We start from the raw sequence: 23,246 nt of genomic DNA on the forward strand, positions 1-23,246 counted from the left end.
TTGGCGGGCATCGTTCGAGAAGGCGGCCGAAGGCGGAAGCGGAAGCCGCACGTGGAGCCGGCGAGCGGCCGCCGCAGCTTCTGGAAACTTCGCCCCGTTGTCGTATTTAAAGCGGCGCCGCCACCCGCCTGCCCCCCCTTCCGCGCCCGCGCAGCGCCGGCACCGCGGCTCGGCCATGGCCGTGGTGGGCTTCGACCTGGGCTTCCAGAGCTGCTACATCGCCGTGGCGCGGGCCGGCGGCATCGAGACGGTGGCCAACGAGTTCAGCGACCGCTGCACGCCGTGAGTACGGGGGGGTAACGGGGAGGGGGCGCGGCGCGGGGCCCCCCTCACGGCTGGAAGGTGCTGGAAGCTTCCCGGGGGTGCCGCCGGGCGGGCTGCGCTGCGAGCGGGGCAGCTCCCCCCGCCTTCCCTCCCCTGGTTTAATAAATCCTCACCGAAAGCCTGGTAATTTAAGTTGAAAGCCATCCCAGCAGGTCCGGGTGCCGAGTTAAGCAGCCTCTTGTCCTTTGCAGTTCCGTGGTTTCCTTCGGGTCCAAAAACAGAGCTATCGGCGTCTCGGCTAAAAACCAGGTAGGTCTTTTCCAGGCACTCGTAACTATAAAACAGCCGCGGCAAGCTGCTCAAGTACTACTGGGTGTAAGAAGAGACCCTGCCCTGTAGTTCAAATCAAGTAACTTAATTTTCATTGTCAAATCTTGTGCTATGTGCCGTGCTTCCTTCAGAGAAAGGCAGGGTGGCTTTACTAGAACTTCACTGTCTTCTCTTTCATTAATAGTAGTATTTTCCAACTGAACACACTATTTTTCTGACAGCTTGGGTATTATGTTTCTGTTCTTAATGCCTGTATGTACTATTTTCCTTGCATTTAGTGTAAAACCTTTGAATTGCTGCATAGAGCTGCTTAAAATTATATGGATCAAGAAAGTGTTGCCTAAGATTCCTAAAGCAATTAAGGTTCCTTATTACCTTTCCTTTCACTAGAAGGTAAATGCCTGTGTGGTTTTTTGAAGGTATAAATCATTAGGTTTTATTGGTGAAGCTACTCTGAATAGGATTTGAAGAAATACCAAATGTCTTCTTCATTAAAGTAATATTTTCATGTTAAAGGGAGAGCTGAATTCTCTCACAACTCCTGATAACTAAATGTAGTGGTTAAATAAATCCTCAGGTATTCTCAAGCCCCGTATTGGAGGCTTGTTGCGTAACTACTGCTGGTAGAGACCAAGCTTGCAGTCTCTGCTGGCCTGTGCAGATCTCTCCTGTAGTAGAAGGACTGCAGTGGGTTTCCATGGAGAGAGCACTAAAGGAGACTTTTTTCCCCTGTAATACCTTCTTTCTTTATTTTGAATGGCCAATGAAATGTGAATGGCTTACATGTTCACATGTATGCATGCCCTTTTAGTTACAGGTTAATGTTTGGAATAATACAGTGAATATATAAGTATGTGTTTTTTCTTCAGAGAAACTTGATTTTAGCATTGCTTTTGCTTATTTGACTGTGATTCCACTGATTCAGATCAGAAACTAACAATCTGTGCAAAAATGAGTTCTTATTCAAAACAGCAAGTGATATATATATTATGTAGATGCTCTTGAGAGTGTTTCAGTGTTCTGTTAAGTGCAGTTGAAGACTTGAAGTAAGCTGAAAGTGAAGTAGATTCTATCTCTAAAACTGCATTTAAAGGAATGTACTCCCAGTGATGAATGCCTGTGAGTTCAGTTGACTTCAGACTAACCTTTAGTGTATATTAATGTGTTGTCTTTGTGCTTGGTGAGCATCTATTTTTCTTGCTGTTAGTGTTCAGTCTGTCAGGTATATTGTTTCTTTTGTAAATATGGGAGTTTCTTCACATGAGCAACTGAGTTACATTTTCTAAGTCTTAAAGTATATTAGCTTCTTAAATCGAGGAGAAAGACGGTCCCTTTCATTTTGTTGTTTCCTATTTTAAAAATTAAAAAAGTTCTTGACTAATGATTTCAACAATGTGACTATATGAGAGCTTATAATACTCAGAGGTGATCGCTTTAACACTTGAGGAGCTGCTGTTGGAATGTATTTTCTGAGAACTGGTTTCCTCTTAAGTCAGATAGCACTGCAGATGAGAGCAGTATCTTAGTTAACAGGCCATAATTCTTTCTTAATTGTGACTAAGCAGGGAGATACTGAAACATGCTACAGATCTAATGGCATACAATTACTCTAAAAATATCTTAAGATTGTTCTCTTGGAAAAGGCTGTGAGCGTAATTCTAAATTAGGCTGTAAAAGCCATCAGAGTGTTTGTGCTTCTCTGCCCACTACATAAAAATTATTTTTGTTTCAATGTACTTCAACAATACAGCTATGAATTACGTAGCATTCAAGTACGCTGGAGTTATGGCTATACAAATAAATGAAGCCATGCCAGGAAATGGTCTTGGACACAGGAACTTAAATAGTTCTATTGCATTACAGTGTTGGAATAGTTCCTGGCATGATTTCAGCCTGTACTAACTAGTGTTCTTCTTCTTAATAACTGTTGAGTACTGTTGGGTGATTAGAATAAGCCAGGGACAGTTTGCAGTAGGAAATATGGGTGTGACATGTCCCCACCCACAGCTTTTTGAAGGTTTGTCTAATAGTACAGATATGGCTGGATTCGGTGTGTTCTGTTGGAGAACTATCATAGTTTTATAGCTCTCTAGTGTAAGATATAGCTTGAGTTATTTAATTCCATGATGGATATTTTTTATGCAATAGGAAATTGATGCTTTTCTTTGAGGGTAGTGAAAGCTGGAAGTCGTTTTCAGAGTGGTCATCATCTGACTTCATACCATGCAGTCTGTTGGTGCCTGCCTAAGGCTATTCTAGAGAAGAACATGCTTTTAGTTTCCAAAAGAACAGGATTCATTCTACTTTGAGATATGTGCTGTATCTCTTTTAGGACAGTCTAGCTGTCTACTTTCTGTTCTGCACTGTATTCCTGACAAAGAATGTTTCTCTTGGTCAGTTGGTTCTGTGGGCGGCTCATGCTGTAGCTCAGCGTGTACTTTAAACTGACATTGGTACCAAAATAGTGTCTCATGCTTCTCACTGTGTCTATGAACCGTGTCCTTCTATGGTCTGGTGCAAGAATTTAAGGAACTGCTAGGTGAATGTGAACAGGGAGCTCACCTGGTTTAAGAGCAGTTGAAGGAAATGAGTGAGGAGATTGGCTTGAAGCTAATGATGGAACAAACGGTTGTGTGCTTAATGTAGTGGCAATTTGAGTGAATAGCTGGAGGTGAGGTAGCTGGCATTGGGGTACCAGTTGGCAGACATGGCAAATACTTGGGAAACTGGCTCCTCTCTTCATTTACTTGAACTGCTTCTAAAGTAGATGACCTAAAGAATAGGTGCTATAAAACCATGCTATTGCTCACCTGGTTGCTTTGAGGTCTTAGGGATACTTCTATAATATTTATAGTATATAATATATGATGGTCTGTAACTGTGTAGCCCTCTGAGTCATTTTTTTGTAGTAATGAGGTAGTATGAAGTACCAGATAGTAATTACAGGTGCTATAGAAACTGATGTGGTAAGCAAAAGTTTTCTTAAAACATGACTGATGCTGGGGGGTACATAGAGCAGCACTCAATGTTGCAGGCTGATGAAGAATAGATTTCTAAATGTCCTGTATTTCCTTGCAGCAAATCACTCATGCCCACAACACGGTATCTAACTTCAAGAGGTTCCATGGCCGTGCATTTAATGATCCTTTTGTTCAAAAGGAAAAAGAAAAGTTGAGTTATGATTTAGTTCCTATGAAGAATGGTGGAGTCGGAGTAAAGGTATGCTTGTGGTATAGCTCTTCTTGGTTTTATATCTACATGGAAAAGTTTACATTTCGACACCTAGTCAGCAAAATACAAGCTTCCTTTCATTACCCTAAAGGTTTTCTTTAACCTTTGTCTTGAAGAGGAGCTCTTGTATGAATAGCCAGTTTCATCTTTAAGTAGTGCATGTTAAGTATCAAATTAAGGTTCATTTGCAAGTAATTGCTGAAATATGAGCTTCCCTGTTGGCAAATTGTACATCCAGCTCAAACATTACAGCGGAGGAACTGCTAAGATAATTATGAGGTTGTATGGCTTTACTTTGAAGTATTAACCTTTCTGTCACTCCTGTGTGGAATGCACTGTTACAGTCTAATTACATGGTTACATATTCCTTATAAAGTAGTGTGAAATGTGATTTAGAATTGTTATGAGTGAGTGCCTTTAGAGGACTATCTGGTATCCTGTAAGTTACTTGAATTGTAACTGACCAGCTTGTACAACTCAGTCTGGGTCTGAGCCTTGCTTATGCTACACGGAGTTCACTGATAGAATGTCAGCTTTTTCTAGGACAGATGCCATCAACACTGGATTCATTTACAGAAGTGTACAAAAATACCGATAAGTCTTGTAACTTCACATGTAATGCTGCTTCACTAACGAAGACCCTAGCTTATTTAAGGCTGTACATTTTATTTGCTCCTTTTCTCCATACCTTGAACTGATGCCTCAAGACTTCAGCACAGATCTGGCCTTGGTAATGAATAGGTTGCATAAGAGATTATGCTTTAAAAAAAACTGTCTGGAAAGATAGTTGAGCTTTTCAAAAAGGAGGGAGGTACATTTTCTTATACTGATTGTGACTTGTGATGTTAACATGCATTGCAGACAGAAATTAATGTTTTCCTTTAATTAAAGTGCATGTAGGAGTCTTTTATGTAAGTGAAAGGGTAGTGTAGTAAGAGAACAGTGCTACTTGGTATCTCTTTTTTCCTCAGTCTTTGTAGAACAAATCAGTAGGTTTTTTGCGATTTTTTGCATTCGAACTGTGCAAAAATAAGTTTTAAGAATTGATTCAGTATGTCATACTTGGTAAGGCTGGGATGTTTTTCTGCTTAAAGTGAAATGCTTTATTTTTTCCCCATTGGAATGATGTGGATGAAAGGCTAGTGCTGCTTTCAAGAATCAATTGTAATGTTCCCTCACTTGATCATTGGCATAATTACCCAGAAGACTGATTCAAGAATATTTTTGTACTGTTTCCTTAGCAAGAAATTAAACTTTTTGCTGAGCTTCATCTTAAGTTTTTAGTTGGTTTATGTGAACTGTTGTGCAGCTCTTCTTTTAGAGGCTCCTCAAGTCTTGAGCAGACATAAGAGTGTTAGGAGGAAAGAGCAGGTAGTTTGGGACTTTTCTGTAGTTGGCAGCAGTTACAAAATTAATAACTTTACTATGTTTGGCATAATACATGACCTAGCCTTATTCGTGTTCTAGGCTCAATCACTTCTAAAATCATTATAAACTCCTAGTCATTTCCTTCGTCTATAGTATTGATACTGTTTTCAGTGTTTTAAATCTGAAAATGAAATTATTGCTTCTGTAGACACTTAAATGGTAAATTAAATTGTAAATTGCAGTTCTATAATGAACTAATTAAGCATGTCAAGGTTCAAATTATTAGTCTAGCAAAAATAATTTTTCTTCCTATTGAAATGATGGTATTACTTTCCCTATTTCTTCTTTTCAGGTCATGTACATGGATGAGGAGCATATCTTCAGTGTGGAGCAGATTTCAGCTATGTTGTTGACTAAATTAAAGGAGACTGCAGAGAGTAACCTGAAAAAGCCAGTAACAGACTGTGTTATTTCTGTAAGTAATTGTAGTGCACAGGAACATTATGTCTTTTTAACTTCAACTATTGAGGACATTTTGTTTCTATTCGTGTATACTGAAAAAGAACTTGAGATAAGCACTTACAAAGGGATTAATCCTAACTAGCTTTAGAGCTTCTGACTTAAAGAAGTCCCAGGGCTACTTCCATGTTCCAGTCCCTGAGCCAGTTCATGAACTCATTCCTTTGGGAATGTGTCAATTTCAGGACAAAGAATGCCCCTGATCCAGGTGTTTACTCTTCTGCAACTTCATTACATGACTAAACACACTCAGTAAAGATACCTTTGTTTGTCAAAGTTTGCACTGTGGCAGCTGAAATTAACTTCATTTTTTTTCAATTTGACTGTACAAGAAAACTATCTCAGACCAAGAACAGTCATTCTATTCGAAAGTATAAAATGCCATCTGCTTCTGTGTTCACTGACTGAACAAGTCTGTCTCCTGTTGCATCTACAAGTATTTGAGTCTGTTGAGAAGTTTGTCTACTTGATATCTGAGAAGTTAATGTCCTCTGATACAGTTTCAGTATCTGAGGACATCACAGGTCACTGTCCAAAGCAGATGCAAGAGATCTGTAGCAAATTTTCAATGTACCCCTTCAGAATCTTACCACTTGTCCAAAGTCCTTTTGGCCACAGCAGATTCTCTTTATTTGTGACCATTTTATGACATCTCTCATCTGTAATGTTGTACTGCATTTTTCTGCTTTCTTGGGCAGCAATACATCTGCTAATTCTGATAGATTATTCTCTCTTCATAACACCTTGTTTTATATTTTGCACTAGTATTTAAGGTCCCTAGTATTTGTATACAAACAATTCAATTACTTCTTGCTAATGTATGTTCATGTAAAATAGTGGATGCTTGTTTAATTTCATCTCAGCTTGACTGAGTAGAATACTTGAAGTCTTAGTTCAGCAAACTAGTTACATGTTAAAAATTTGCAGTGAGTGTCATTCTTAAGAATGAGGAATGGATACAATTTTTATGAATGCTTTCAAATAAACAGTGTCTCATGTTCTGGTATTACTAACTTCTTTCTCACCTGCTTTCTTCAGGTTCCATCATTTTTCACAGATGCTGAAAGGAGGTCTGTTCTGGATGCAGCTCAGATTGTTGGATTAAACTGTCTTAGGTTAATGAATGACATGACAGCTGGTAAGTATGGTAAAACAGCAGTTTCTTCAAATAGTGTATATGGTAGCAGGTGCATTTTAGTTACTCTGGGAAACAGCACTGGCTTTAAAAATCAGACATGAAACACAAGCACTCTAAACACTTGTTTCTCTTCTCTTTATTTTGCATCTTCCATCTTAATGTCTTGTGTGAAGGGGTAGAAGAGATGAAGCTTTAGTGGTGGTTATGTCCCTGAGTATGTACTCCAGAGTTGCCCCATGTGCTTGGACTACTTGTCTGTTTAGTGTCCACATTTCCTGGAGGAAAACTTACAGTTCACAGTTGTGGGTTCTAGGCACTCTTAAAATAAATTATTAACACTAACTTCCAAAGTTTGTCAGTATAATTGTGGTTTTAAAACAAAAAAAAATAGCAATTGATTTCCTCTTGCTAATGTGTTCAGGACTCTACAAACACACTGGCACAACCAAGAGCTTGTCTGGTCTTTTCTTAAAACAAGTGTTCTTATCCTAAGTTTTCCTGCATTTCCTGTTTGCATTTGGGGACAGAGCACTGTTCCATGTTTTTAAATGTTGTAATGATTAGCACTTGTTTCCTCTAGCCCTTTGGTTATTCTCATGGCCTTCCTCTGGACTTGCTCTAGCAGGTCCATGTCCTTCTTGTGCTGGGGACCCCAGAGCTGAATGCAGGGCTCCAGGTGGGGCCTCAGAAGAGCAGAGGGGGAGAATCACCTCCCTCACCCTGCTGGCCATACTGCTTTTGATGCAGCTCAGGATACAGGTGACTTTCTGGGCTGCAGGCGCACATTGCCAGCTCATGTTGAGCTTTTCTACAACCAACATCCCCAGGTCCTTCTCCTCAGGGCTGCTCTCAATCCGTTCTCCCTGTAGCCTGTAGTTTTGCTTGGGATTGCCCTGGCCCAAATGCAGGACCTTGGCGCCTGGCCTTGTTGAACTTCATGAGGTTTGCACAGGGCCCGCCTCTTGGGTCTGTCAGAGTCCCTCTGGATGACATCCCTTCCCTCCAGTGTGTTGATCACACCACACAGCTTGGTGTCATCAACAAACTTGCTGGGGGTGCACTCGATCCCACTGCCCGTGTCTCTGACAAAGATGTTAAACAGTGCTGGTCCCAATACTGACCCCTGAGGAACACCACTTGTCACTGGTCTTCACCTGAACATTGAGCCATTGACCACAACTCTTTGAATGCAACCATCCAGCCAATTCTTTACTTGCCGTGTGGTCCACTCATCAAATTCATGTCTCCAATTTAGAGACAAGGATATCATGGGGGGGACAGTGTCAAATGCTTTGCACAGGTCTGGGTAGATGTCAGTTGCTCTTCCCCTAAGGAAGATAATTTTAAGGGTTTAAGTAACTTAATGTATGTTGGAGTGGTATCTTGAAAGTTTTTCTATAATAATTTTCAGATGGATATCTGGCAAAGCATAAGATTCCTAATAAACATAAGTGCTTGGTCAGTATGATTTTTATGTTGAATGCTAGGTATTTTCACCTAATGAAGAGCGAATCTGACAGTATCATTACAGAAGCCATATATACCTGTTCCCATCATCTAGTTTCAGCTTAATTCTTTGCTTATGTAGCAAAGAGTGCTCTAGAAAATGTGGTAACATGAATTCTTGAGCTGGGCAAGTGTGGAGCCCACATCAGGTATACTTTTTAGTAAGGATCTTTAGAAGCTTTTGCATTGGAATGAACAAATCACAAAAATGTAGATCTTTCGTCTCCTTAGTAGAACCAGCAGCTTTCCTTTATTGTGTAATACAGCATTTCTCATTTTGTTTTCCTTACCTTGTAGGGCTACTGAGTACTGTCCAACTTTTTCTAATTTTAAGTGTTACAATTTTTGATAATATCTGTGGGAAGGGGTCCTTGATTATAGTAGAGCAGAAAATAAAAATAGTTCTGTATTTTTCCTAATGAGACAAATTCTGCTGTGACATTTTTCATAAAGCTTGACTTGGGAACAAGGGTAACTTGTTCAGCATGCTCAAAAAATACAAACGTGTTGGTCTGTTCATTCACATTTCAATCAAGTCTAGATCTCAAGGATGTATCACTTGGATGTATTCCATGCAATATAGTTTGGTTTTAGTTAAACACCTGTTCATGACTGGCTGTGGGAGGGAGTGATTTTTGGGGGGGGCTAGGATTTGTAGGCTGCCAAAGAATCCACACAGATGAGAATGAGTGTACCAAGTGCAGGGGAACTTTACTAGCCACCAGAATCCCTAAGTCTCAAGCCACTGATCGATGGGAAATGAGGCTGAACTTGTTCCAGATAGTCACATCAAAATCTGTAGCTCCAGACTAAGGAAGCCAGTGAGCCAGTGTCCCTTCCTCCTATGTGAGAAGGTATCAGAAGGTGTCAATGTGATAATAAAACATTGTTCTTCAGAGCATGTGTTCTCTGCCTTTCATTACCACCTTCGCTAATGTTCTAATTCTCTTGCCTGATAATCTGGCTAGGAGCCTGGCCTATTATCTTCAGTTTGGGTTTCTTCATCCTAGAAAATGAGAGAACATGCACTTACATGTGCCAAAATCTGAGCCTTTCCTACATAACTGTGTAGGTGAAACTCTCTAGGCCTTTTTTCTTCAATTACTGCATCAGCCTCCTACCTTGCTGTGACACTGCTATATATCCAAAATGCTGTGGCAAAACTGTTACTGTTCTGTCCTTTGACTGTATCACTGTGTTTACATGCCAAACTGGCTTCTGTTCCACACTTCTGCAGTACTTCACAGATCCTCTGTCTGATATGATGCATAGACAGAGATGATTCCCTTTTGCAGCCTTTCCTGACCATTCATAGCATTCTCAGACATAACCTTCATGCCTGGGAGATTTTTTAAACTCAAAACTGGGTTTTTCTTCTTACAACACTCTGCATCTTTGATTACTATGAGACACTAAAAACTGAGCTGTTAATAAACAGATCGAAGGAGATTAACCCTTCAAACAGGGTCATTGGTTCTTAGTTTTGCATGCTTAAACATCTATGGATAGAGCGTGCACATGACTGAGGAAGGATTTGCTTCTCGGGTCCTACAACATCCATGTTAGTGGAATAAAGCTTTCATGTAGGAAAGAGCTTGTGTAGGTGAATCTTTTTTTCTGGCTGCTCTTTATTCTGTAGCTTAATGTTCATAGGGATGTGATGGCATGCAATTGGAGACCAACCAGAGGTTACACTGATAATATCTGACATTGTTTTTGCAGTGGCTTTGAATTATGGAATTTATAAACAAGACCTTCCAGCACCTGAAGAGAAGCCACGAGTAGTTGTGTTTGTTGATATGGGACATTCTGCATTTCAAGTATCAGCCTGTGCATTCAACAAGAGTAAACTAAAGGTAGTAAGATTAAATGAAGATAAAAGGCTTCGAGACACTAGAATCAGCTGTATAAACCTGTTTTTAAAATTCTGAAGTAATTTAGGCATGTAAGGTGCAAAGAGAAGACTTTGTCAGTATTCTTCATTAGGATGACTTTAAATGGAGGCTGCAAATTGCTCTGTAATATACCACTGTGAGATACACAGTAACTGCTACCACTTAAACTAAGTGGATGGATTAAAATTGTAAATACTTAGTTATCACCTACTAAGGTTTACTTCCGCTGTAAAGTTGAAAAGCAATTTTTACAGATGTGGTTGATGTAAATACTTAAGCCTGAACACAGGCTGACTTGCCCCTCACCTTTTTGGGAACAAATGCTTGTTGGTATTGGAAAGCTGCTGTTCTATTTGATTTCTGTTGAGTGTTAGACTAATTGTGTTCTTTCAAACCAGGTACTTGGCACAGCGTTTGACCCTTTCCTAGGTGGAAGGAACTTTGATGCAAAGTTGGTAGATTACTTTTGTGCAGAAATAAAAGCAAAGTACAAACTGGATCCAAAATCGAAAGTTCGAGCTCTTCTTCGTCTGTATCAGGAGTGTGAGAAGCTGAAGAAACTGATGAGTTCTAATAGCACAGACATTCCCCTAAACATTGAGTGCTTCATGAATGATACGGATGTATCTGGAAAAATGAACAGGTGAGCTCTATTGGACATGGTTAGGTTGTTGCTTTGGTGGCTGCATTTCTTGAGTGTTTGTCCCCATATCTGAAAGAAGCTTGCTGTGCTAAAATAAAGTGCAAGTGTCGAATAGCTGTGGAGTTTAAGTGTTAGAATAACTAAGCTCTGATAGGTGAGCACTACATTTCAGCCTGTGTTTTCAGTGTAATAAGTGCGTAAGAAGCTTGTTCTTTCTGTGAAATGGCACACTTTTTTAAAACCATGGGTTGGTGCATGCAAACCAGGGCGGGGGGTTGGCTACGTATTTAGGTCTGCAGTATATTTTAGGTAACCTAAATCCCATACTGCTCTTAAGATAGGAACAATTCAAGCTCTCCTTTTTATCTGCTCTTACTGAACTGTGGATATTGGGAGAGAAATGGAGGACAGGAATGGTACTTCTGGGGGTGACTTGATTATGCCCAGAGTGTAAATAGCCTTTCCCTGCGCATCTCTCCTGCGTGCACTCACAGGCACAACTTCATTTATAGTCACTGCACTGCTAGTCTTCTGACTGCTGTCAAGTGAGTGTTTTTTCTCCAGTATTTAGGAAACAGATTTTCTTTGTAAAGGAAGTATGAGTGTTTTCTGTATTCTTATCTGCAACCTCTGTTTAGAGGCAAACATACAGTGCCTGCCCAAACAATACCTTCATCTAACTGTGTTAGCTACATTGATAGCAGCATAGGAAAATCTGTAGGCAGCTGTTCATGTACTGCCTTGTTGCTGGCTGTCACTTCAGCCTGCTCGCAGGGGCTTAGCTTTTCAAGTCTTTTTGCAGTGTAGTTAATAAACCTGATCAGAAATCAGAATCAGTGTAGAAACAAATACCAGAAAATCTTAAGGGGAGGGGACAGGCATGGTGTGGTTGACATTTCTTTCCTTAGGTCTCAGTTTGAAGAATTGTGTGCTGACCTGCTGCAGAGGATAGAGATGCCTCTGCTTTCATTAATGGAACAAACACAGCTGAAAGTGGAAGATGTGACAGCTGTAGAGATTGTGGGAGGAGCAACGCGCATTCCTGCTGTCAAAGAAAGGATTGCTAAATTCTTTGGCAAAGATGTCAGTACAACGCTGAATGCAGATGAAGCCATAGCTAGAGGCTGTGCTCTGCAGGTATGGTACCGGCAGCACATGAGAAACTGAAAAGCTAAATTTCCCGAGAGTGCTGTCTGGAGAGGTGGCCAAGCACTTGTGAGAAATGGCTAAGTGTGCATACATTGCTCACGGAGTTAATGGGATTATGCTGTTAAAGAATTCAGAGTACTCTTCTGTGGTGCAATAGTTTATTTAAAGCACTGATGTTGGATGTATTCTGTAAGCAGCCTGCTCTTCTCTTCAGATGAACGGGCCTAGAAATCTTCTTTAATGAGTGGAATTTAAGAGTCACTGTCAAGCTGAGAGGTGTTTTTATCAATAAAGTGTACAAGATTTATCTACGTAGAACCTAAAATGTTGTAGCTCTGCGTTTTCTGGTATCAAGCTTCCCATCAGTGCAAAACTGACTTTTATTCTGTTTTCCCTGTCACCTCCAAATTATTTATAGATTCTAATCAATGAACTATATTTTACAGGCAAATCACTCATTGTCTTCTTCCTTACCTGCTTTACCCATTCTCTTATTTCACTTCATTTTCTGACTTGTTTCTTTACCCCATCTCACTAATTGCTTTCCATCACTAGTAATCATTGTCTGCGGGGAAAGAAGTAGAACCTGTAAAATACACGCCTATTATTCTTTATTTTTTTAAATTTTAGACCTAAGTAATGCAGCTCTTCTGTTCTTTACAGTCCTGCCGTTCCTTTAGACTGCTTCCCTTTTCACAAGCTGCAGTAAGAATAAGGTTGAAAGTGTTGCTAACTCAAAAATATGAACATACCTGTATATCTCTGATCAGACTTCATTGAAATCGAGCAACTCACCTAGCTCTGTTTTAGTGAAGTCACCACAGTTCTTTTTCTTGTTTAAATATGTTAAAAGGTTTGGGGCAGGAGCTAGAGCAGTTAACCAACTGTAATGTAATGCATCTCTTTTTTTTTTTAGTGTGCAATTCTTTCTCCAGCTTTTAAAGTGAGAGAATTCTCTGTGACAGATGCTACGCCATTCCCAATATCTCTGTTGTGGAACACAGAAGCAGAGGACACTGAAGGGTAGGTAGCTCAAACTACAGTTCTGTGAAACTTTTAGCCTTCACAGTTAAAGGATAATTTTCTTGGTTGCATTTAAACTAGATTCTTGGCATTTTGGTGCAGAAAGCCTTGTGTGTCATATACCACAGATGGTTCATGGTGGAGATTCTGTTGTAAAGGCACAAATTAAAGTTTTAGCCATAACTATCCTCCTATGTTAAAGATTTTTTTTAAAAACTTGAATGAACTGACAAGCAATATACTCGTGTTACCTGTATCTGTTCGTCATGTTTTGAAATATAAAATGAACTACAAAAGCTGTTGTATACTGAGACCATTTTTCTTTATGGCTTTTTTATCCAAGGTGTTCCTAACACCCATCAAGATTCTAGTTTCTGTAGTAACATTATGCACTATGTGAACATTGTGAACTTACATGGTTACTATTTGGCTGGAAACAGAAGCAAAATTTTTAGTAGGACAAACTTCATGCAATTGCTGTGTCTGAAACTCTGACCTACGTTATTATTAACTGTGCCATGCCTGTGGGAAATAGTTCTTGCCGTCTAAGATGTTGAAAGTTCTGAGATTAACTTTTGGGGAGCTTAGAGTGCTATAGCAGCTGTTGATATTCTTTTGCCTTTTTTTCTCTCCAAGTTCTTTGCAACTCAGCTTTCTTTTGTTTCTTCTTGTGGAGACACAGTATCTAACATTTCTTCTGTCACAGGCTTCTGAGAGCAAACTCTAGATCCACTTTCTAGGTGGAGCTCTTATTTTCTCACACTTAGGTTGCTAGATGATCTCCTTTGATAGTTCGGAGATAAAAATTGGTTGGAAAACAGAATCAGGCAGGCATAATGGCAGACAATCTAGAAGAAGAACATAAAATAAAGCTGGTTGTCGTTCTGTCATATCAGGGAATGAATAATAATCTGGTGTCAGTGTTCTCAAATGAGCCATAGAAGGTAAGTGAGAAAGGAATTAATGGGACTATAATTAGCCTTTTGAGACTTGTGAGGAACAGTGCAAATTATGATTTAAATTATGCTATTCCAAACTCAGAATGTCTTTGGGAAACAAATTTTGGAGGTCTGCTGATGGTCTGTTGCTAAACTGCCACCTACATCTAACCTTAATTCTGAGTTTCAAAATTAGAACAGGATACTTTCTGATTACGATACACAACAATATTTTTGTTTTTTTTTCCTTGCAGTACGGTGTTTAAGTATCTTTCTTGGAGTTGTTCAGAAGGGTAAATGTGTCAAAGCATAGTGGTGTTTCTGTGAAGAGTTCTGATGCTAAATCAAAGTCTTTCAGCTCAAAGATTGCACTAAAAGTGATTTTTTCTCCTAATCATAGGGTTCATGAAGTGTTCAGCAGAAATCATGCAGCGCCTTTCTCCAAAGTTCTTACTTTCTACAGGAAAGGTCCATTTGAGTTAGAAGCATTTTATTCTGATCCTAATGGAGTCCCATATCCAGAAACAAAAATTGGTAAGTAACTGTCTTGGAACTGTTGCTGTCTTACATTGTTTGATATCAATGTTGGCGTTAAATCAGCTCTTTAACAGTGTGCTGTGTTGCAGTAAAGCTGTATGATGTATATATTTAGATTTTGGTCTCTTGAGAACTCAGTTATCGACTGTCCTGTTCCATAGGTAAACAAATTTGGATTTTGTCTGGCTTCAAAAGTTTCCTTCTTATGATGAAATAAAGGGGAACTATAACAGAATGCTCATGACTAGAATGAGAATTGCAAGATCTTTTCTGCTAAAGCAATCTAGGAACACTTGAAAAATATCTCCTGTATGTAGAGAACTTAAATGTGTGTTACACAGGAACAGTAAAACTACAGAATATATCTTGTTAGTGGATGTTGCATTTTTTTTCTGTTCTTTCTGGGTGTGACATAAGTCTGCTTTGCTTAAAACTTACTGAGTGCTAAATGGTGGGAACTGCAAAACTAAGGTGTTGATTTGAATCGTATTGGTAACGAGCAGTCTTTGATTCTTTTTGACAAGTTACAACATTGACAGTGTTGACAGGTATGAGGAGTTTATAATGCAGTTAGAAAAATATTGTTTTGGTAAAGATAGGCCAATTAAATGCTTGCTTTGGAGTTTCAAGCATGCAACTGGATGATGCATTTTTGCATGTTAAAATTAAGCTAGAAGACTTTACTAATTGACAAGTAATTGCTTGGTTTTGTTAGTTCAGTGGTTACTTCTCGTAGACTTCAGTGAAGCAATGACAAAAAATGACTAGAAGCAATGACAAAACTCAAGAAAATAATTTCTCTTGTCTTATTTACCCCTGAGCTATCAATTGGTTAGGTATTTCTTAATACAGCTGTTCTGTTTGTTAACAGTAGACTTAGTTTCACCAGAATCATAGTGCTAAAGATAAACTTCATAAATCTTGATGTGGTTGGGAGAATGCATAGGGCAGAAATATCAGTCTGATTTACCAATACTTCACCTGCTACCTAATGCACTACAAAGTCACCTATAACTCTCCCAGCAGGAAAAATCAGTTATTTTCCCTACACTGAACCAAATGCTCTGGTTGGTTCACTGAGAGTCACAAAGTTCAAACACCATGTCTTAGGAGCTAGTTCGATATTTCGTAGTCACAGAAATGACAAACTTCGTTTCGTGTTAGCTATTTCTGTAAAGACCAGTAGTGGGATTTCAACTTATGTGGATTTAACAAATGAGATGTTTAACTGCTGTGTTGCAACTGAGCATGGATTTTGAAAATCAGATTGGTTTCAGCTTATTCACCAATTAATTTTGCTCAGAACAGAGTTAGTAGCCCTCATGGGTGAGTCAGTAGCTCTGATGAGACTACCAAAAGAGGACAGGTCACAACTGCAGCATTATTGGATTTACAAGAGAGGGGATTACATTTTTTTGGTCTGTAAAGTAAGCTGATAAAAGCTCATATGCATAAGGATCAGATCTGCTGATGAGGAAATGGTGCGTGTGTGGATCCAGCCAGTGAGGATATCAGTAAAGCATCATTGTCTCCAGGTCATTGTTTTTGTGATATACATATAATAGGCAGGAAAAACGAGTGTGTTCTTTGGAGTATCAGATCTTGCTGTTTGTATATTGTTAACCTAGCTGTCTGTTTCCTAGTTTAAAATTTCAAATGTTGCAGGAGCTACGAAACAATTTCACACTTTCCCTAGAGTAAAAGATGATGACAGACCTATATGGATGAAAAGCTAAAAATGCATTTTTAATTTTTATTATACTTCTAGAAGTCTAGAAATACTGTTGCTATGTTGACCTACAAAAGATATACCACAACATTGGCATTAGATTAAATCCTTACAGCTTTTGTTCGTCCCATTATAGCATCACAGGTAACACAAGCAAGGGGAGCAAGCTTTTACTTTCTCTATTCTACATTTCTATATAACCAGTGACAGGAGAACCTACCCTAGGTGATGAAAATAAATGTTATGTCTTTTTATTTGTAAGGTAAAACTGATGGAACAATAACGTTCTTTTTGTATTTAATAGTACTCATTTCATTTGGGGACCATGCGATTAGCACAGTTATTAGTGGTGTGGTCAAACATTTAAAGTCTCTTGTGTGAAAGAGGGAAGTATTTTTCTAGCTCTGTAATGTTGTCTATTTTGTTCCACTGTGTGAATTCTGATTCTTTTGATTTTTAGGTAGGTATGTTATCCAGAATGTGGCAGCCCAGAAAGATGGAGAGAAGTCTAAAGTCAAAGTGAAAGTCCGTGTCAATACTCATGGCATTTTCAGTGTGTCCACTGCATCCATGGTAGAACCAGTTAAAAGTGAAGATTGTGAAGATGTTGGTGTTGAGACTGAAGTGGAAACCCAGGACCAGAGGCCTGCTGAAAATTCAAACGATGTGAGTTGACCCTTTCCTGTGTGTGAATGTCCTTACTGATCAAAGTATGTTCTGCTGGTACATACCTGGGAAGAGAAAAAAACATCTAAGAATGCAAAATGAGGCTAACTTTGAGATGTGCATAGCTGTTAGAAAAAATGTATTTATAAGAAAAGGAGAAAATGATTGCCATCTTGAAAATTATGTGGATTTTAAATTCACTTTTCAGGGAAAATGCCAAATGGCAGGAAGCAGCTTGCTTGAGGGTGTGGGGTTGCTTACAGCTGACATAGTTATCGGAGTGTTCCAGATAGGAAAACTTGGTTTGGGTTGTTAGTCATCCATGTTCTCTGTGTCAAAAGGATTTGTGTGTAATCCTCTGTATTAGTGAAGTTTTGGAACTTCTTGTGGAAGGGAAAATTGGACCATTTTGTACAGCCTTGAAGGGAAGGGGAACAGTGGGGAATAATGTGGTGGACTTGATGTTTTAATATTTTTCTGAGGGGGGAAAAAACCTTAAGCTATGACTCAATAAATTAAAAGCGACTTTTTTAAAAGAAAGTGGTAGAGTGCACACACACGCAAGTATTGTACTGTCAGACTGGCACTGGTAGGTAGCATTTTCACCAGGTCCTTCTGATCTTATACCTAGTCTGTATCAGTTAAAGCGTGTGTGTCTGCGTGTGCACAGAATGTTTTGTAGGGCACTTGTATGTGCATCAGAAGTGGTGCCCTATAACTTTGATTAAATTCAAGTGCACATGCCTTCTACATCCTTTGTGCCTGGGCTTTCATTTCAGAAAAATATCCAGCAAGAGAACAGTGAGGCTGGAACACAGTCCCAGGTACAAACTGATGGTCAGCAAACGTCACAGTCTCCCCCTTCATCAGAACCTCCCTCTGAAGAAAACAAAATCCCAGATGTCAAGAAAGTGAGTGACCCTTTAACTCTGTTGAAAATGTTATACTGTATAATGGTGGCATTTAAAATTGTAATGTTCCAGGAAAAAAAAGTAAGGAACTTGGTACTCAAAACCTTTTTCACTTCTAAACCTTTTATTAATTATGAAAAATAGTCTGTATATCTTGTGATGATTTTTCATAAAGAGTTTGTAAAAGAAATCCTGCAAGAAGTAAGTCCCTCTCTACCACTTCCCTGTCTTTATGCAGTGTTCTATAGCGAATTTGTTTGAGGTGCAGACACTTCAATTTAACAGCTGTTAAGAGGCCAACTGACTAGGTCTGCTGAGAGAAGCTGGAATTAGGAACTCATAAACCGAAGGGGAGATAATCAATGTGAAAAACATGTGCCTGCATGATATTGCTAGTAGTTTCCTTTCATCTGTGTAAGATGAAAAATGTTTTGGATTAAAATCTTGCCACTGTCAGCACCACTAGTGAAGTGCTAAGCTATAGGGGGGTACTTCTGGAAAAACCTGCAAATAGATGATAGATCTGGGAAATGTCCTTACTGTTGTTCAGTACTTGCTGTGAAATAGACTGGAAACAGGCTAGGATGAGAGGTGGGCTGCCTGAAGGGAAAGTGCCTTGCAAGTACATTTTGAAGATTTTCAAAGAAAACAATCTCTGCATGTTCTTCCCCATGAATGCTTCTATCATCATCGTGTTAATTCATCAGAAGGAAGTCAGGAATATTATCTTATTTTTCTTCTCTCCAACTCAGACAAATGAGAAGAAAGGTGATCAGCCTCCAGAAGCTAAAAAACCCAAGATAAAGGTGAAGAATGTGGAACTGCCCATTGAAGCTAACTTGGTTTGGCAGTTAGGAAAAGATCTTCTCAATATGTATATTGAAACAGAGGTGAGTTAGTGTGGCTTAGACTGCTTTCATGTTTGCAGTTATTAACCATTTGTCCGCTCTTCAAGGCGATGTCTGATCTTTTACTGTAACCCTAGAGTGTAAATTCAGCTAATTTACAGTGAGCTAATAACACTGTCCAACTTTAACACAACTGAGAAATGTTAACAAAATACTGGAGTGTTGTTTATAACAATAGTATCAGAGCACTGGTGCATGGAATGAAATCACAGATTGGTTCAAGCTATTGTAACCTAGAAAAGGACATTCCATTTCTTCAGGTGAGTCTACTTGGTAGTTATGAGAATTCCAGAGATTGATGTGAGCTAAGGTCTGTGGGAGATTTGGGTGTTTTACACTGGCTATGCTCGTTGGAAAGCTGTTTGAATATAGGTATTTTCTAATTTTTTTCTGTGATTACACAGGGAAAGATGATTATGCAAGACAAGCTGGAAAAAGAAAGAAATGATGCAAAGAATGCAGTGGAGGAATATGTGTATGAGTTCAGGGACAAATTGTCTGGACCATATGAGAAGTTTGTTTGTGAAAAGGTAGGTTATAGTTTAAGCAGCTTCTCTGTAAATGCTGACACTAAATATCTATTCTGTAGTCCTTGGTCAAGCTTTCTCATCCACCTATCATGGAAATAGCTGGAAATATTAATTCATTTGAATAATGGCTGGGGCTGATCCAGAATTAAGGCCAGGCTTAGCAAGTAGCGCATATCCCTGACAACTTCACTCCCTTTGCAACAAAACTTATTTTGCTTCCAAGTAAAGTCCTTGACTAGAAAGGGAAGCTGTGTTGTATTCATAGCAAAAACCATGAATGAAAACCACAGCCCAATCGTTGGCCTAGCCCAAGGCAAGTGGCTATAGGTGCTGCCTGTGTTGCAGGTGTGTGTTTCGCAGTTCAAAAGCTGGTGTGGTTTATTGGACTTAATTAGACAAAAATGTAACTTATGTAGGAGGCCAAGAATTAATGTTTACACTTACTAGTGTACTGTTACTACAAGCATAGTCAATTGGTGTGTATTTTGGTGTTTGACGTTTTGATTTATATTGATATGTAGGATCTTCAAGGCTTCTCTGCGCTCCTAACAGAGACAGAAGGCTGGCTGTATGAAGAGGGTGAGGATGAAGCTAAGCAGGTGTACGTAGACAAACTAGAGGATTTAAAGGTAGGTCTGTTACTACGCCCAAAGCAAAATGCAGAGTTTCCAAAATACCCCAGGAAACAATGCTAATGAAATACGTAATGCATGGGAATTGCTTTTTCTAGAAATTAGGTACTCCAATTGAAATGCGCTATCAAGAAGCAGAAGAACGACCGAAGGTGTTAGAAGAACTGGGACACAGGCTCCAGTATTATGCCACAATAGCTGGGGAATTCAGGAATAAGGTATGTGGCCTCGAAGTACCTTTCTTTTACCACATAGGGTTTCATTGAGGCCCACCAGCTGGCAGAGGTTTCAAATTCTCTCAGATTAGCTGCAGTCTCTGGTTATGTAGGTCACAAATTTAACACCACAAATGTTTCCTAGTACTCAACAAAACCTCACGCAGTGTGTCGTTTTCAGTTGCTTGATACTTCTGGATGTTTTCAGGCCAAAAAGTACATTCCTTAAAAGAGGAAGAGGGATTAGACTGTGTTCTGATTCTTGACCTTGTAAGGGCTAATTTGACTACTTTAGAGTTGTGCTCTTCTTTATGTTCTTTTGGGAACAAGAATGGGTATGGCACTGTGCTGAGAAGCATTAATATAAAAGCTATGTAGGAGAAACTAAAACACGTAGCATGTTTACGTACATACTTCTTTTGCCACTGCCATTTGAAGATACTTTCTTGATAAGCATGCCTGCCTCTGAATATTTAGTCCTCGGGTTTTAATGGGGCAGTCCACAACACCCAAGGTAACATTGAGATTTGCAACAAATAACTGTGTTCACAGCTATAACTACAAATTTAGCATTAAGTGAAATTATTCAGTAGTTTTAGAGTCTTGAAATCAATATTACTGAATATAGTACATTTAAGTATATCAAATCCATCTTTTGAATTCCCAGCCAAAGTCAAAGGTGATGCTGCGGAATAGGTCAGGAGAAATCATGATACCAGTTAATTGTGTGACTGTTTCTGGGGCTCAAAGTTGAGCAACTCTGATTGTAACCCTTTCTACATACAGCAGAATGGCATGTTCTTAACTGCTGGGGGTCTGTGTAAGATTCTCAAGAGGGAGAGGAGGGTGTACTTGGCAAAAAGTGTTAAGAATATTGTGTTACTTCATTGTGCAACTTCTTTGTAAAAGTCTGTATTCCCACTGAACTAACTTTCCTATTTGAATATTGGACAAAGGGAACTTTTTATTGTTGTCTGTATTTCTTCTTGTCTCTTTTTGTAACATACCTAACTTGTTGCTGACTACTTTTTTTTTGAAAATCAGTGAAGATAATCTGTAAATAAGTGGGATATTCTTGTAACTTGATGCCACTAAACTTGACATTAACTAATATGAAATGTGTATTTGTGCAGGATGAAAAATATATCCATATTGATGAAATGGAAATGATGAAAGTAGAGAGGTGTGTTAGTGAAGTGGTAGAGTGGATGAACAATGCTATGAGTGCACAGGCGAAGAAGAGCTTAGATCAGGATCCAGCTGTGCGGTCAAGTGAAATTAAGGCAAAGCTACAAGTAAGTACCACAAGAAACTAAGTTTAGAGGCTGTTACTAAAGATAGGGTAGCATAAAAAGCTAGACTGATTCTTGCCTCTTCCCTCCACCCTTTCCTTTCTTATTTCACCTTACTGCTCCAGTATTCTTAAAGGGTGGCTAGAAGTGTGGACAAAATGAGATTCAGTAGAAAGCAGAGGAATTGTGCTATACTGTTAATAATTTTGTGGAGCTATTGACATTTTGTGTGTCTCAGTCACCTTAAAAACTCAGATTGTTTTTCAGAATGGTGGAAAGGTACAAAATCTTCTCTTAAAAAAAAGGCAAAACCAAGAAAGAAAACAATCACATGTGACATTGAAAATGCGAAGCGAAGAACTTTGCCCACAGAACTTTGAAAAGTAAATCTGTTACTTTATTTCAGGGTACAATGTGTACTTGTCAGTTTTGACTAGGGAAACAAATAAGCAAGTTTAAAATAGCCTTTTAGGCACGGGATTCTTCACACTAGTGAAGCTGATGTGTCCTTAATGCATATTTTGACTGTCTTTTTCCCCTCACTCTTTCAGGAGTTGAACAATGTCTGTGAGCCTATTGTGACCCAACCAAAACCAAAAGTTGACTCTCCTAAGGAGGAAAACCCATTAAATGAACGGAGCGATTATAAAACTGAAGACATGGGAGAAGATGACAAAAATTCAGAAATGCCTCAACAAAATGGCGAATGTCATCCAAGTGATCAAAGCACTGTTAGCATGGACTTGGACTAAACCACAGCACTTGCAGCAAGTTACTTCATCCCATGACAGAAGATATTTTTGCTGTCGTCTGTGATCGGGGGGGGTGGGAATGCATTGTTTTGGGAACTATTTATATTTTTTCTTAACTTGTCTGGAATATGTTGTGTTATGGGAGGAAAGAATAGTAATAGTGTTGGTCATGACTATCCTAAAAGGAAAATTGCCTTGGTAACTTTCAGATTCCTGTGGAATTGTGAGTTCATACTAAGCTTCTGTGCAGTATTTAACCATTTGCATCAGTAAAGATGAAAAGAAGCCCTTGCTCTGAAATATACTGCTCCTTCAAAAGGTTGTAATCGAAACCTTCGTAGGCATTTGTGGATGCCAAGGTAGTTTTCTTTCATCTGGACATCTGATTGGGTATGTCAATAAAAAGCCAGTGTCTGTCCCATTGATAAGGACTTTCCAGAATAAATTCTTCCATTCTAAGGCTTTTGGTTTTTGCAGTCCAAAGCATTTATCAGACAATAAGATGGTGAAATGTGTTAGTAGCATGCAGAAACGCTTACGTTTCGTCTCTTGCTAAACAATACATTTTTCATGTGGGGTATATAAAATGAAGGAAATGCTAATTCTGTTAGTGTTATTGTGAAGCCTTTTAATGAGCTTTAAAATAAAGTTCATTTTACTGGTATCTCCTGACTTGTTTGTTTTCTGGTTTTGGTACTTCTGGTGTAAGTCTGGTGTAAGTATTGACCTTCCCTCTGTTGGCAACAGATAAACAAGGCTGTTTTGTTCTTCCACAAGAGTCAAAAAAAACAAAACAAAACAAACTTCAACATTTAGCACAGAAGATAGAAGGGACATAGTTTAGTCATGGGACTCAGCAGGTCAGCTTGACAGTTGGACTTGGATCTTTGAAGGTCATTTCCAACCTAAATGATTCTGTCTGTCTTAGAAGAAAGAGTTGTGCAGTGAGTTGAAAGCATTGGTATGAATGTACAGAATCCTGTACCTTAGAGACAAGGATCTGCAGTTTGGAATAAGATGCTAAAAATGGCTAAATACTTGAGCTAGGCTCTACTGCATTTTGTTGCAGA

At 39.1% G+C, this 23,246-nt stretch overlaps 1 protein-coding gene across 2 annotated transcripts; it reads left to right on the forward strand.

Annotated features, from left to right (window-relative positions):
* HSPH1 (heat shock protein family H (Hsp110) member 1) lies at positions 1–22,840 on the forward strand. 2 transcript variants are annotated; one of them, XM_040543876.1, is made up of 18 exons: positions 1–282; positions 516–573; positions 3,673–3,813; positions 5,546–5,668; positions 6,751–6,850; positions 10,079–10,212; positions 10,650–10,894; positions 11,803–12,031; positions 12,960–13,066; positions 14,405–14,538; positions 16,731–16,936; positions 17,716–17,847; positions 18,600–18,737; positions 19,160–19,285; positions 19,807–19,914; positions 20,016–20,135; positions 21,266–21,427; positions 21,976–22,840. In XM_040543876.1, the coding sequence occupies exons 1-18, from the start codon at positions 176–178 to the stop codon at positions 22,174–22,176; spliced, it is 2,571 nt and encodes an 856-aa protein (XP_040399810.1). In that variant the 5' UTR covers positions 1–175; the 3' UTR covers positions 22,177–22,840. The 2 variants fall into 2 exon arrangements, with proteins under 2 accessions (XP_040399810.1, XP_040399811.1); XM_040543877.1 differs by lacking the exon at positions 17,716–17,847 and having other exon boundaries at positions 12–282.
* Positions 22,841–23,246: the final 406 nt, after the last annotated feature.

Source organism: Cygnus olor, chromosome 1 (assembly GCF_009769625.2).
Source record: "Cygnus olor isolate bCygOlo1 chromosome 1, bCygOlo1.pri.v2, whole genome shotgun sequence".
Classification (NCBI taxonomy): domain Eukaryota; kingdom Metazoa; phylum Chordata; class Aves; order Anseriformes; family Anatidae; genus Cygnus; species Cygnus olor.